This window comes from Phascolarctos cinereus, unplaced genomic scaffold (genome assembly GCF_003287225.1).
Source record: "Phascolarctos cinereus isolate Bilbo 61053 unplaced genomic scaffold, phaCin_HiC Scaffold_9;HRSCAF=440, whole genome shotgun sequence".
Taxonomy (NCBI): domain Eukaryota; kingdom Metazoa; phylum Chordata; class Mammalia; order Diprotodontia; family Phascolarctidae; genus Phascolarctos; species Phascolarctos cinereus.
The window spans coordinates 166,453,617-166,469,053 of record NW_027556402.1 but is presented as its reverse complement, the minus strand read 5'-3'; the positions used below and the strand labels follow the sequence as shown (position 1 = coordinate 166,469,053).

The 15,437-nt window shown below is 34.3% G+C and overlaps 1 protein-coding gene across 4 annotated transcripts in view; it reads left to right on the top strand.

Moving 5' to 3' along the window:
• Window positions 1-15,437, top strand: part of PCDH7 (protocadherin 7) — a 481,617-nt gene that overhangs the window by 55,503 nt on the left and 410,677 nt on the right. The window contains exon 2 of one of the 4 annotated variants that reach the window (XM_020992204.2): window positions 10,143-12,217. The exons of the other annotated variants lie outside the window; for them this stretch is intronic. Coding sequence (XP_020847863.1) covers window positions 10,143-10,220 — 78 coding nt within the window. The 3' untranslated portion in view covers window positions 10,221-12,217. Of the gene's footprint in view, window positions 1-10,142; window positions 12,218-15,437 lie in introns of those variants that run through there. 4 annotated transcript variants of the gene reach the window in all.

The window sequence follows — 15,437 nt, the reverse complement described above, 5'->3', positions numbered from 1 at the left end:
TCATTGCAGGGAAACCACTGGTTCCTTGTAACTTTAAGGCTCTAACAAATAGTCTACCAAATTTTAGACCTCTATTTTATTCTCATTTTCAAATGTGCCTCAATAGGGCTGGCAACATCATTTAAATAATTATGTAGTTTAGATGTAATTTGTTCAAATCATTTTTGACAAGATTAAAGTGTTCATGCTCTAAGTATAAAAATGCTTTCATGTAATGCCGTGTGTGCCTTCATTTTATTAATTCTCTTTCCACTTGTGTGCTTTGTGTGGAATTTTATATCACACACTAAGAATTCCTGAAACCTGTACTACCTAACAAAAATGTGCAAAATGACTGATTTCCCCCTTATTGTTACCAATGACACAACTTAATGATCTAATGTATTTATGTAACTCTTCTCTGGACCCTTCAGCTTTTCAAATAAATATTGGTGTCATTTATAGGTACAGTGGGACTCATGGTATGGTTTGGCCACTAGCCATCACTTCAGCCATTCTCTTAACTATCAGAACACATCACCTTATTTTCATCATATTGGTACAGGCTTAATTTTATTTCATATCCAATATGACAAAGGTCACTTCATTAGCCACCACACCCCCCCTTTTTTGCTTGTATTCTTCTATATCTTATATTAAGTATCATAAAAAATGTTCTGCTTCCATTAACAAAAAGTAAGTGGAGAACAAAAAGCCAATTATTTGCAGCACATAAAATCCTTATGATAATTCAGTCGACTTTAATTAAACCAATACATCACACTATGCTTTATAAGACAAAGAAAAAGCAAATAATCCTTTTTAAGAAACTCCATATTGCTTTTTGATGAAGTACTTCAAAACTTGCAACTTATTTAAAAGCAGAACCAGGAGGCACCATTTAAAATTTCATGTAAAGAATAAAACTTGTTTTGTTAATAGTTTCAAAATACAAGATATGGTTGGAAAAATTTAATTTCTAAGGAAGCCATTCTTGCATCTGACATTCTATTAATATATATTACATATAATATATATATATATATATATATTTACATATACACACATACATATATTGATTTTGAGCTCTTTTTGGAGATTGCAGAGACATGATTCTAAGTACCGTCATGAATTAAGAGCACTAAGTAGACTTTTCACACTCTGACTTTGCACTCCACAGCTGGGCTACACAGCTGGGATCTTCAGGGACAAGATAAATTTGTTATTTGCTTTTAGTCACTGCACACTCAACTCCACTACTCCCTTGAGATATCATGCTCTGATTTAAATGGGAAGTGCACTGAAATGGGAGGCCATTACCATTTGTCCTTTCTCTAGGTCCCAGTTTGCTCATCTGTAAAATAAAGAGGTATGACCAAAAAGGTACGACCAGATATCAAAGGTCTCTTCCATTTCTTAAATGTGTGTGTGTATGTATTCTACATGATTAAAATTTTACCTACCATCAAAATATATAAACAAATTCATGAAATATTTAAGTCAGTAATTTCATACAAAAAACCCCTAGGTTTCCAGCAATCCCTTGGGGTCTTAAAAATATAGTTTGAAATAAACTGTATCGAGAGCGAATTACATTAACCTTAACAATTAGCATATTGTGAAATATTGCCTTAATGTGCTCTTTGAGAAGGACCAGAAGTGGCTTGGGTAGTGAGAGTTTTTGCATTTCTGCATATCTTTGGATCATGATAACTGGGAACTTTATCCATTTCTTCAAGCAAGTGTAGGACTGTCATATGAATAACAGATTAAAACTAAGGTCTCTTGCTTTCAGAGGACAGAAGTGGGAACAATTGGCCGAAATTGTAGAAAGAAGCAGATTTAGGCTTGACAGAAGCAAAACCTTCCAAAAAATTGAAGCTGACCGAAAGTGCAATGGGCTACTTTAGGAAGCAGTAGGTTTCCCATTATTATTGTTATTGTTCTGTCTCGTCGGTTGTGTCTGACTTTGTGAACATTTCCTCCCTTCCCCTTTGTTTGTGTTCTTGGCAGAAATACTGGAGTGGTTTGCCATTTCTTTTGCCAGCTCATTTATCAATGAGAAAACTGAGGCAAACAGGGTTAAATGATTTCCCAGTGTCACACAGGTAGTAAGTGTTTGAGGCCCCACTTGAACGCGAGTCTTCCTGACTCCTGTCCTGGCACTCTGTTCACTTTATTCGCAGTCTGGATGGCCATTTGGCAGTAATGATGTATTATTCAACAAACATTTTAGTGTCTCCTATGGGACCAGACCTTGTACTGGGAACCAAGTACAATGAATGAAAGAATCTCTGCCCTCAAGAGCTTACACTGCAACAGGAGAAACAAGAGAGGTGGGTGGAAGAGAAGGAAATATGCGTTTATATAGTACTTACTGTGTGCTGGCACTGTACTAAATGCTTTACAAACAGTATCTTCTTTGATCCTCGTAACCACTCCCTGAAGTAAGTGTTGCCTTATTTTTATGTGTAAAGAATGGAAAGGAAGCCAGTTTGGTTGGTTTTCAGTATGTGAGATGGACCAGTAATACAGTCAAAGAAAGTGGAAATCTTGGTTGGTGGTAGGTTGTGAAGGGCTTTAAAAGCTAATCAGAAAACTTTCTATTTGATCCTAGAGGCAGTAGGGAGCTATTGAAGTTTAAATAGAGGATTCATGTAGTCTGAAATGCTGCTTTTTTGGAAAGCCACTTTAGTAGCAGGGTGGAGAATGGACTGAAGTGGGAATGTGAGAGAGATCAATTAAAAGACTGTTGAAATATAGCTGAGAGGTAATGAAGACCCCAAACTAAGGTAGTAGTAGTAGTGGGAAGAGAGAGGAGTTAGATGCAGGAGAGATTATAGAGGTAAAAACACAGCAAGATTTAGCAACTAATTAGATACATGGGATGAGGGAGAGTGAGGATTCCGGAATAATGCCAAGATTACGAACATAGAAGATTTCGAGAACGCTGATGTTTTTGACGGGAACAAGGATGTTAAGAAAAGTCAAGGGTTGGAAGGGCTGGAGTTGGGGGTGAGGTTTAGGGAGGAGAGTGAGTTCTGTTTTCGATGTACTGAGTTTGAGATTTCCCATAGGCAAGTGATGATGGAGTACAGAAGCGCAAGGAAGAGACTAAAGGCTAGATATTGATTTGAGAAGTATTGGCATAGAGAGTGCTTTAGAGAGGATTCTTGTTGTAAGTACAGATAGGACCAGAATGGTCTCAAGCTCCTCTCCATTTTGAGACTGTGCTTTTGTAGCAAGGGAAGTGGAAACCCCAAATCGGTAATCTTGTCCTGTCTTACATTTTCTTGTTTCAGTCTCACTAATTGTCTTTCAGTCACACTTTGTTTCTTTTGACATTGACCGTGACCACTGACTGGTGGATCAAGCCAGTAGTAATAATCTAGAAACTTTTTGACTTTCCATTTTTCTCTTGCATACTCCAGAGAAGCTCAAAACTCTTGAGGCAGATGATTGCAATTTCAGTGGCATTTAAGGACACCAGTGCTTGTTATTCACATCATCTTCTCATTAACATGTAGACCCTGTTTCTCTCAGACATCTTATTTCTTTGGCACATGAATACTGGCCAGTATTGCTTTTTATTCTCCAAGAAGACTAAGATTGCAGACTGAAGAGTATAATGACTATGGGTTGAGTTTGTAACATTTTATGTCCTTATTATGGATTTTAAGGATGAGAATGGATTAATTCTGGACTCCTTTCCATTCCAATTACAACTCTGGCCAAAAGGAAAAAAAAAAGGTATTGTAATTTTAGTGCTGTGATCCATTCAAATGTTTTTTTTTTTTCTGCTTTGGGAGGGCATAATAGTATATTTGGCTTCATCTTCTATACAGATTTACTCTGATTTAAATATGCTATAAAAGAAACATTAAGAAAAATGTGGATGGTTATAGAGTACTGCATATCTCGACACTCATGATTTAGATCATTTAGCTTTGTTCCAAAGTAGCAAACTATTTATAAATAAATTTAATATTAATAATTTTTGGACATGTGCAATATGTCTAATTGTCATTGCAGAAGTCTGAGTACAAATTTCTAACTTGGGATACTGTGGTCCTGCCTTACACAGATATTCTTCTACCTATCAAAGTTAAGGTAAAAATGCTTGAGAAAATGTAGGGCCTAGTGCCATTCATCTTGCAACCTGTCTTTTATACTTCTTGCCCTTTGTATATGCCTATGCATTTCTTCCTGTACGTATTGGCAAACTTCCCCCCCCCACCTGCTTGAAATACTCTAACCCTCATCTCTGCTTATCTAAATTCTGCCAAACCTTTAAAGCCCATGTTGAGTGTCATCCTTACCAGTTCAGGGAACTCTAGTTTCTCTTTCCTCTGATCTTTTAAGGTACTTGAAAGTGTGTATCTCATTTATGATGCAAGATTTACTTGCTTATCATTAATTATCTTTTATATAAGATATCTGCCTTTTCTCCCCACCTACAATGTCAGTTCTTGCATACCAGGATGGAGTCTTCCACTTCTCTGCCTTTCTCAGAATTCCCAGCAAAGTATTTTGATTATTAAGAAACAACTGTGTCCTAAAGTCAAGGAAAATATACTGCTCAGTAAAGCTTGATGATTTTTTTTGGCATTCTCCCTTGTGTGGACAGCTTAGTAACTGTCCCATGATCTTGAAGAGCTTCATCTCTGAAGAACTAAGCATTACTAGCATTTTTACATCTCTACTTAGCCTTATATGCATAGATTACTTAGCAGTCATGCCTATACATGGTTTGGTAACAATCAGATTTAGCTCATTTTCATCACTCACCTTGAAATCAGGAATAACTGTCAAGGTTTGTTAAGGTTGCTTTTTTATAATTGATGATATAAAGTTGAATGCTGTGTATTCCTACACTTCTATAATTGATTTGTTTATCAAAGCAATCATAATTGTCTACTTTTTTATCTCATAGTTTGACAATTCTCCTTTTGGTAACATGACAAAGATGGAAATGTTTATCATCAGACTAACCTCTAATTGGCTAGCTGCTGACTGTTCTATTTTGTTTATAGCATTCGGGAATAAGGTTTTAAAACAATGAACTATAAAATAATCTTCTATTTTTCTTTTCATTGTTTTCAAACATTTGCTTAAAACCCATGCTCAACTCAACCAGAATCTGTTTAATTTAAAGGTCAGTTCAATCTTATTTGAATATGAGTGTGAGTAGTATGGTGTGGGGAACTTACCAGGGCTGGTGTCTGATGTTTACTGTGTGCTCCAAAGCAATTTACCTAACCTCTATGACCTTCAGCTTCCTTATCTGAAAAATGGGACTACCTGTCTCATGCATTGTTATACAAAAAACAGCCTTGTAAACTTTGAGGAGCTATAGAAATGTATGCTATTATTTTTATCAAGTATCTTGTGAAAATCTTGAGAAATGAACAAGCTCTTTGCTCAAATAACCTCTGTAGGGTAGGTGTTATTATTTTCATATTACAGATAAAGAAACCAGGGCTTTAGAGATGTTATTTGACTTCCTGAAGGTCAAACACGCTCTTTTCAGTGTCAGTGGCTGTATTTGAACTTAAGTCCATATTTGAACAATCAAATGAGTTAATTCATATAATAAGTTGTAAGTGTAACTTGTTTCTACAATAATGGAGAAATTGAAATGAAAGGTTTAAAGGATGAAGAATTCAAAAAGCCATGTCTATAGCTACAGAAGAATTGGACTCAGTAGAGAGACTGGATTCACCACAGTCTTTCTCCTCAGAACCAAAAACAGGAATGTGGAATTTTTTTATATAGTCATTTCAAAAATGTCAGTTTCAAAGGATAACTGTCAAATCTTTAGTTGCATACAATTCTACCTTTAGTCATGCACACATCCAACTCACATGAAGTAGACTCATCAGCATCCTGTGTGGGATGACTGTCTTCATACCTTTGGTGGTGGTTGTTACAAGTAACATTCTCATGGTGCTGGAAAATAATCTATTTTGGCAATCTGTGACAGGTAATGCCACAGAATAAGGTAGAGAGTGGTCAGATTGTGACCTTTTGGCCTAAAAAACCCTATTATAATACATTTACTCCCTAAAATATATTGGTTATAGGTTTATTTTTAGGGTTATAAAAGTGTGTGTATGTTAGAAAGGGTAGTAGTTGTACTGCATGTACATAACTTACATGTTTAATATGTTGCTTTTCTGGTAATGGTCATATTTTTCTAGTTAAATTAGATGTATTACTATATATTGAGAATTAAGATAGTTTCAAACATCTTTTACATGACTTCTTCAAACTTATATTGATTTTATGAAATAAGATGATTGAAATTTTGTCATCTTTCCTTCCAAAGAAGAACTTTGCTTTGTATGAAATACTATATGTGATTCTGTCTGTGGAGTATAAGACTCATTCTAGGCAGGCATAACAAAAATAGTTAAGGGAAGGCTTAAAAGGAAAAAAATAAGAGACTAAAATGTAGTGGGAGAATAAGGCTATGGGAAGAAAGTAAATGATAATATAATGAAGAATATATCTCAAAGTTCAAAATTAATTCACTATTGTGTGAAGAATAAAAATATTTTCAAACCTAATAGACTTGAAAGCATTAAAATTAAATGTGAAATAATGTGGTATGTCCAGTGATATTTAAAGTCTGTAAATAGCCATTCATGAAAATAAATATTTAGAGCAAATTCAGCCATTGACACATCCTGGGCTGTTGCTAGGTGTCTTGACCTTCATCTTGCAAGTGGACTTTGATGACTGGAGGAGACAGTGAGGCTGATGGCTGCACAACTCTGCCTCACTCATATCTAGTTCATGCTCAAGTCAAGATATCATCCTCATGATGTCTTTGGTTCCCCTTGAGAATGAAGGATGAACAATAACAAGAAATTTTGGTGCTCTACAAAAAATATATTTCTGAAAATGTTTAGGATTCTCTTGTACATTATATACTTAGAAATGTAAGGCATACTTTTTTTTTGCTTCTGTTTTGGCTAGGATGGATAAAAATATGCTAAGCTATCTGAAACTTAGAAATACAGGCTAGTAGAACAGAAGTCAGTAAATGAGAGTCGGTATGGTTTAAGGAGTGCTGGATTTAGCATAAGAAAAGATGTAGGTTTGAATTATGCTTCTGAATGATTAACTGCAAACAAACAGTTCACTTAACATTTCTGAACCTCTGTTTGCACATATGTAGAATCATGTTGATGATCTCTATCATATGGTTGTTAAGAAGATGAAATGAGATGATGTATTCATAACTTTTAAAATTTTGAAGAACTATATAATTGTCAAACATTATTGTTTTTATTAAATTTGCGCTTACATGTTCATTAATAAAGAAAAAAATATCCTCAAGGGCCATTAATAAGTCAAAAAAGGAACAAGGACTCATTTGGGTCTTTTGGATTTTTTTATGTTGGCAAAAGGCTTTTTAAAAAATGTTTAAAATTGGATAGCTTTATACAATTAATATTCAAGATGCTATTAATCCAGAAGGATTAATACATTTTCTTGAGATTAACCTTTTTTCCATAGGCATAATCTATTTTAAAATTAGTCACATTTCCTTATAGCACTTTTCTTTAAAAAATGATTATGGGAATCTAGTTGAAAAAGCTTTCTTTGCATATGACCCATAGATCTGTATCTTGCCCGAGTCTCCTTCCTGAACTCCAGTCCTTTATTACCAACCAAATTTTATTCTATGGGCAAAGCAGAATTTTAGTAAAAGAAATGTGAAATATGCAAATTTGAAGACATCTCCACTCTAAATGTTCATATGGGATATTTGTGATCAATCTGTGGTAGAGCCTTCTGAACTCTATTGGTCTAATGAGTTAATAGACACACTTCATCTGGACCCCAACATAGTGATGCCATTTGGTCCTCTTTGAGAACTAAGGACAACAACCAACCATCTTTGGGGTATTTCGTATTGGGTGTCCTAGAGACGTCTGAAACTCTGCATATCCAAAACATGACTCATTATCCTTCCTTCTCTTCCCTTGCCCCCTCCCTCCTCCAACTTTCTACTTTATGAATATCCCTGTTTCAGTTAAGGATATCAGCATTATACCAGTGCTGGTAACCTTGGTGGTATATTTGTGTCCTCACTTGCCCTCTTCCTGGGTATTCAACTCTTTTTGTCTCCCAGATATCTCTAGTATCTAGCCCCTTGGCATTCTATTTAGACAGTTACCACCTTAGTTCAGGCTCTTGTCACCTCTCACCTGGATTATTATAACAGCATCCTGATTGCTCTCCCTGCCTTGAGGCTTTCCCAGTTCCAGTCCTTCCTCCAGAATGCTCTCAAAGAAAATATTCCTCCTAAACTCAGATCTGACCATGTCATTCTCCTATTCATTAAACCCCTATTGGCCCAAAGATCAAATAGAAACTCCTCTCTTTGGCTTTTAAAACCCATCACAACCCCGCCCCAAGGCCCAACCTGTCTTTTCAGCTGACTTATACTCTTGAGGCACTCTAATTTGGGTCTAATAAACTGACCTTTTCTCTGTTGCTCAGACATGGCCCTCCATTTCTCTCCTGCTTGCCTTTGAACTAGCTGTAACCCATGCCAAGCATGCATTCACATGTTACCACCTTCTTGTTAAATCCTTTGTTTCAAGATACAACTTAATCTCTGGAGGAAATCAAGAGTTGTTCTTGATGACAATGGTGAGTGCCCTTCTCTAATTCCCTTTTATTTATTTTGTCAACAAAGTTTAATGCCTACTGTGTGCCAGACACTGTGCCATGCTCTGGGGATTAAAAAAAAAAAAGACAGTAGCCCTGACCCTCAAGGAACTTGCAATTTAAGGGATGAGACAATAAGTAAACAACTTTTTTTATGCAAAGATATTTATTCTGTATATACTTCTGTGTCATATTATTTTGCCCATAGAATGTAAGCTCCTTTGGAGCTTTCATTTAAATACATACATATATATTATATATATATATATATATATATATATATATGTATATATATGTGTATATGTATATATATATATATCTGTAGTACTTAGTATAGTGTCTAGTCCATAGCAAACACTTAATAAATGCTGATTGATTATTTAATATTTTTATCCTTTATGTCAGAATAAAATCAAAGATTTTTTGTACAGTTCTGATTCTTTTAATACATATCAAATTTTGGTTTTTGATAGGAGAAAATATTATTTAGAATAATGTTGCATCACATAAACACAATGAAAATCACTGGCTAAGTATTGTTCCTCTCAACCTTGTGTGTGTGTACAGCTAAACATAGATATCTGATATTGGGTGTGCCTTCAAACTAACAAAAATTTACTCTTGTCCATCAGGTCCTCACCTATGTTAGAGAACTGTTTTTTTTTATTTTGGTAAGAATGCTAATCGAAATGCAAATGTTAAGCTTAATTCTTTTGCACTACGGAGAGTGTATCATTGAAATCATCACAAGGCACCAGGAAGACTCACAGACTTTAAGAACTTTATTGTCATATTTTGAAAGGCCATTAGATTGGTTCATCTTTGGGAAAACTTGTTCTTTTGTAGATGGTCATGCCAATCGATGAATTGAGCAGATTTCCATAAATGGTCAGTTGATATGATTTTTAAAAATGATTATGTGATTCCATGATGTGTTTGTGTATGTATATATACACATATACACACACACACACTCGTCATAGTTATTAACCCACTTTTATGTTTGTCATTATCTTGAAAAAAAAATATAGGGACCACTTGAGTGGTTGGTTGACAATTTACCTTCAAGTTGATTTTCCTTGTTTTTAAAGGTGTGCAAGTTAAGTTCTAGGGGTATGACATATTCTATGTAAAATTTGCCACCTACTTCTAATTTAGAACTTTTAACAGTTCATTGTTTCTTGATCCATGCCACTACTGCCAGGCTAAGATAGTAATACTTTTCCTGTATTCTTGCTTGTGAGATTGACCACATTATAAATTCTGTGCATTGATTTTATTTGTCCCAGGGTTGTTGAGTGCAATGAGAACTGTTGTTCTTATATGACTTTAAAAAATAGATTATTGACTATTTCATGAACTTAAAAATAATAAGCATTACTTTCTGCCACAATGTGCAGTCCAAAATTTTGAGGTAGGATAGCAAAACCCTGCTCACATCCCGGTAAAGCAGACATATATTTTTGTATTTTTTATAGGTGGATTCAGTGCAGACCACGCAACCCCCTCGCCACATTGAGGAATCGTGTAATATGAATGTATGTGCTCGTAAGTGAAATATTTATGAAGTTCCAACTCTAATATGTGTTGGATCACAATAAACATGAACTTGACTTCTCTATAAAGAAACCGATTCCCAAGGGGCAGAGCCACAGTAGATGATTAGAAGGAATCTGATTTTGGAGGAAAATAAACGAAACCAAACATACTGCATTAGCTTTTTTTTTTTAATCTACAAAAGAATCCAATTATATATACTTTGCAACATATTGAAAGCCTCAAACTGCCGACACTGGAAAAAGAGAAAAGTAGATGGGATGTGAGAAAGGTTTTGCAAATTTATCAACAATCACAAAGGAAAAAAAAAGAACCAGACACCATCACCCTTAGGAGTATGAACTTTTGAAATGGGATCATATCATTCTAGCTATTTAAAAGCTTGGAGAGGAGTTTGGACATAACTTCATTTGCACTGCTTCTACTAAGTGGATGTAATTCAGTACTAACCACCTGACCTTGTGCTAGGCCAACAAAGACCTATCTCTATACCTCAGCGCTGAAATCTGAGAAAATCAGACTGTTTGAGAAGTCACTAAAGGAAATTTCACAACAAGTCAAGAAAACTCACCACAGTAACAATTAAGGAGTTAAAGAGGACTTGGTCAACTGGAATCTTACTGAAACATGGTTCACGGAGGTTTCAAAGTAGACTGTGGATATATATGAGAAACATAAATCCTATATATGTTAATGGTCATATAACCCTGAGTTAGACCATCAACTCCATAAAATTTTCTAGGAAATTTCTTTACTATGTGGATAAACACATGCACATACATACGTGTATATTTATGTATGGAGAACAGTGATTTGAGTGAAGCAGCAGGAATGTAGGGTGAGGGTTGCCACTTCCCTAGAGCCTGCCTGATATTTGCGTTAGGGTGAGTAAATATGTCATATATGTACGTATATTGTATGTACATGTCTGTGGATACAATATATACGAATATGAATATGCATATATTTCATATGATATGATAAATTCATATTATATGAATATGGTGATAGAAAATCCAAATGAATAAAATGGCCTTTTTTGTTTGTGGTTCTATGCACTTAATATAGGTAGAGGAAGTTATTTAAAATTTATCAAGCAAAAATTGCATGCTAGAAAGCACCTCTTTGCATTCCCATATCAGATAAAAATACTATACAGACATAAATCCTACTTTTTTTTGGTGTGTAGGTGAAAGAAAGTATACGATTTGAACTCAGTATCTGTACCTTGATGTGTTACCTCCAGTGTAAAGAGATAGAGTAAACTGGCCAGCTAGTCATTTCATTCATGCCATTTTTTATTGTAATCCATAAAAGTATAGTGTTTCTAAAATTAATGGCGATTTCACATATTCATTACTTAAAGATGAACACTCAAACCATTTAAATTAGAAGAAAACCAGACCCTGGAAGAAATTAGGATGGTTTGATAAAAAGATTGGTCTGCAGAGAGCAAAAAAATTAGTTGAAATGTCAATATGCAATCTACAATATGAATATTGTAATTCTCCAGGATATTTATAGTAAATGTCAAAAGATGTGTATCATTGCTCTGACACCTGATGGAAAGAACTGGTGAAAATGTCTATATTCTGATCTAGATTTTTTTTTATTACCTCAGTTAATATAATAGTATGTTTCTATTTCCAACCTTTTTTTCCCCCTTGAAGTACTTCTGTTAATGCAGGGTCATATGGAATTGTTAAAATTGACTGACTTTTCTGTAGTCATCATGTGCCATAATTACCCATACTGAAGCTATATTATTCTGTTGCTATTGTGCATTCCTTTTTGGTTATTTTGTCTATTATGCCCAGAGCTGAATTTTTGCCTCCTTTCCATGTGGTAATCAACTTAAATTGGAATTCCTACCTATGGTACTACAGGGATATTTTTAAATTTATGATATTAAAATAAATTATCAACCTACAAGGTCTGTATGGTTCTATTGTATTATTTTTATGTGAGTAATATATGCAGATTTTAAATAAAATGTTTTCCCCTTTACGAAATGTTTGTGTTTTGTTTAAAGGTCTCTGTTTTGAAACATACTAGGGGAGTAAAGTATGACCATTCTTTGTTTTAAGGTTGAGAATGTGATTGACACTTATTTAAAATAAAAAGGTAGAAAACATTTCTTAAGGAGGAAAAAAAGGAAACCTAGAAATAACTCTTCTAGAGGCAGCACAATAAGAATAAAAAAGATTGCTAAAGAAAAAGTCAAGGCCCCAGGGTTCTGGTTTGTGTGTCACTACTGAGGAATTATATGACCTTGTACTAGTCACATCTGTTTTCTTCATCTACAAGATGAGTAGCTTGAACTAGGTAATAGTTGTGGTCATTGCTACTTCTAAAAATTGAGCTGTTTTATTCTAAATGTATTCGATATGTAAATATTAGTGGGATATTTAGGTAGTACAGTTAATAGAACATTGGCTTGGGATCAGGAAGAGCAATATCCTGATCTTGCTTGTTGAACTGATAGTTATCATTGTAAAATGCAAGGATATTCAGTTCTTTTTTTTCATGCTTTTATTTCTTAGATTTTAATGGAACAAAATTTCTATAAATCTGAAAGTCCCAATAGAATATTTTACTTATTGCAGTAAAATACCTATTAACTTCAATTCTCAAGGAATATGGTATTATGACCAGTTAGATTTAACTGAGGGTCAACCTCAAATCCCATTTTGCTTTAATTTTTTGAAAGTATTTCCAGAAGGATAATAATAATCTAATTTGCTTTTTCAAAGTCAAGCCAAGTACAGTGGCCGGGCCAATATGGTAAATATAATAGAGGTGATGCCTCCTTGCAAAGATTAATCTTATGCTCAGAAGGCTGGAAAATTTAGGGAGATGCGATTCATGAGATATGGACTTCAGTGCAACATCTTATGCACCAAGCATTCTGTAATGCAGTTTCGAGAAAAATGTAAGCAAGAGTTTTTCTATTATTTACAAAGCAAAAAAACATGAAACAGTCCTTGTCCTCAAGGAGCTTACATTCTGCTGGAAACAGAGGAAGAGAACTTAACCAAATTGTGAGACTGAGAACTCAATTAAGGTGACCCTCGCTCTTTACTCCTCTTTCTAGTAAATAAAAGTCTTTCCATGAAGTCTTAATTGCAACAGTGTGGGCTCCTTTGTATGCTAGGGCATGAGAAAATTAAGCTTTGGAATTGTGCCTTCTTTAAAAACAAAAACAAAAACAAAACAGAAAGCAGTTGCCACATGATTCTAAATTCCTGGTGAAATTTCATATGGGTTGTCTTATTGTAGGTATACATTAGTTAAAAAAAAAAACAAGCAAAAAAAAATTCACACCCCTTAAATATATCCGTTAAGTTTTGTGTAGCAGTACTTAATTTTGAAAAGGAATAAAATCTGACTGCAAACTTTAATGAAAAAGGAGAGGGGTAGGGAATTGTGAATCATGATGGCCACAGAAATCCAGATGCCTGGAAAGCAGATCAGTTTATCATTAGATATTTTATGAAAAATCCTTTGATAAATATTCACTTACAATGTATTGCTATGTGCTTGAGAAGCTCTAGAATGGCTCCCTGGGCTGCTTCCCAATCAGTCTTACTTTAAAGAAGATTTTATTTCTAATGAATACAGGTAAACTTGCCAGAATAAGGAGCTTTAGTCCATCAGTAATCTATTTTTAATGGTAGAAAGAAATACAATCCATTTGGTAAACTGAAGGATCAGTCCTGAGTTATGCTTGGATTGTGACTGGATATGTACCTGAGGTTTAGTGATGGATTTAGTTATGAATTGTTTTCATCGGAAATGGATAATCAGATTAAATAGCATTGTTAGTAGCCATCTGTTGAATTTATGAACACAGGAAAGAATGGTGAAATATGGGAAATTCAAAGGTTCATAAAGTAGTAGTTACTAAGTAGAAGTTGCAAAAACATTTAAAGAAAACATGTATAATTTTTAATCAGGCATGTGATTTGATTGGTTCATATAGGGAGCCCTCTCCCCTATGAGGAGTCTCCCATTAAAATGCAACCCATGTGCATTATTATTATTTACTGTGCAATATCATTTCCAATAATATATTGTATGTGTTTTTTGCATCATATGATTACCAGTAAGATTTATATTATCATCTAAGTAAAAGCACTGCTATTTCCATTAACTCCAATGTAAAGGGGGAAAAAAGAGTTTAGAGTTGAGAGTTGTTTCATTGGCCTGCATGTACTGTGCATTGATATTTTATTTTTAATTGTTCTCAAAATGTATAAATACTTAGGTAAAAGGTATCTATATCCTGAAGTCAGAGGAAGATTTTTATAAACATTAGTGAAATTTGTACTGTAGAGGTTTTTTTGCCAGAAAAATACTTTTGTAAATCAAATACATAGCAAAAAGAATTAAATGTGCAAATATATACAATAATCTTAAAGGAATTTCATTTTAGCTTCTCTGTGGCTCCAGATCAGTGGATGAACTTCTCATAAAAATGATGCACTGATCATTCAGTAACAAATATAAAACATAATGTGCATTAGGGCAATTGTATTTTTGGATCTACTTTGTGAGTTTGAGTATTTTACTCTGTTACATTGTGATTACTTAGAGAAGACAGTTTTTGTGTTAACAAGTGAAGGCCTCTGAGTAGAATCAAGAGGGAAAAACATATCTCCTACGTAATTATAAAGGTCATTGAAATTTTTTTAATCAGTGCAGAATTCCATTGAAATTGTGTACAGCTGTCAAAGAATATAAGATTTCAGTCAACCAGGGAGAGTCATCTGCCAGTAGATTGGCTTTACCTTCACATAACAGCATAAATAATAGTCACAGTAGTCTTAAAAATACTGGGCCAGAAAAGACATAAATCCATCTCAAATTATTTTTCTCCTCTGAAATTTTTTTTTGATAGTTCTAGTAGTTTAAAACATGGGAAGAAATAAAATACTGGCTAAAATCCTCAGATTTCTACTGGAAGCTATGATATTTTCCACTTTGATCATTGTGTAATGATTGTGAGTTTTCCTTGAGGAATGTGCATTTTGTATAGGGTAGCTGGTCTTCAGAGGAGTATCAAAAGTACCATTATTTTTAGCTTCTTTTAAAAATTAAATGTGATCCAGGCTGTATCAGGGGTTAATGTATGGATACCATTTGGAACTTAACTCTGCATCATTATGTAATTCACAGATGTTTTATTATTCATAGTTCTGTGTATTCATAGCTTT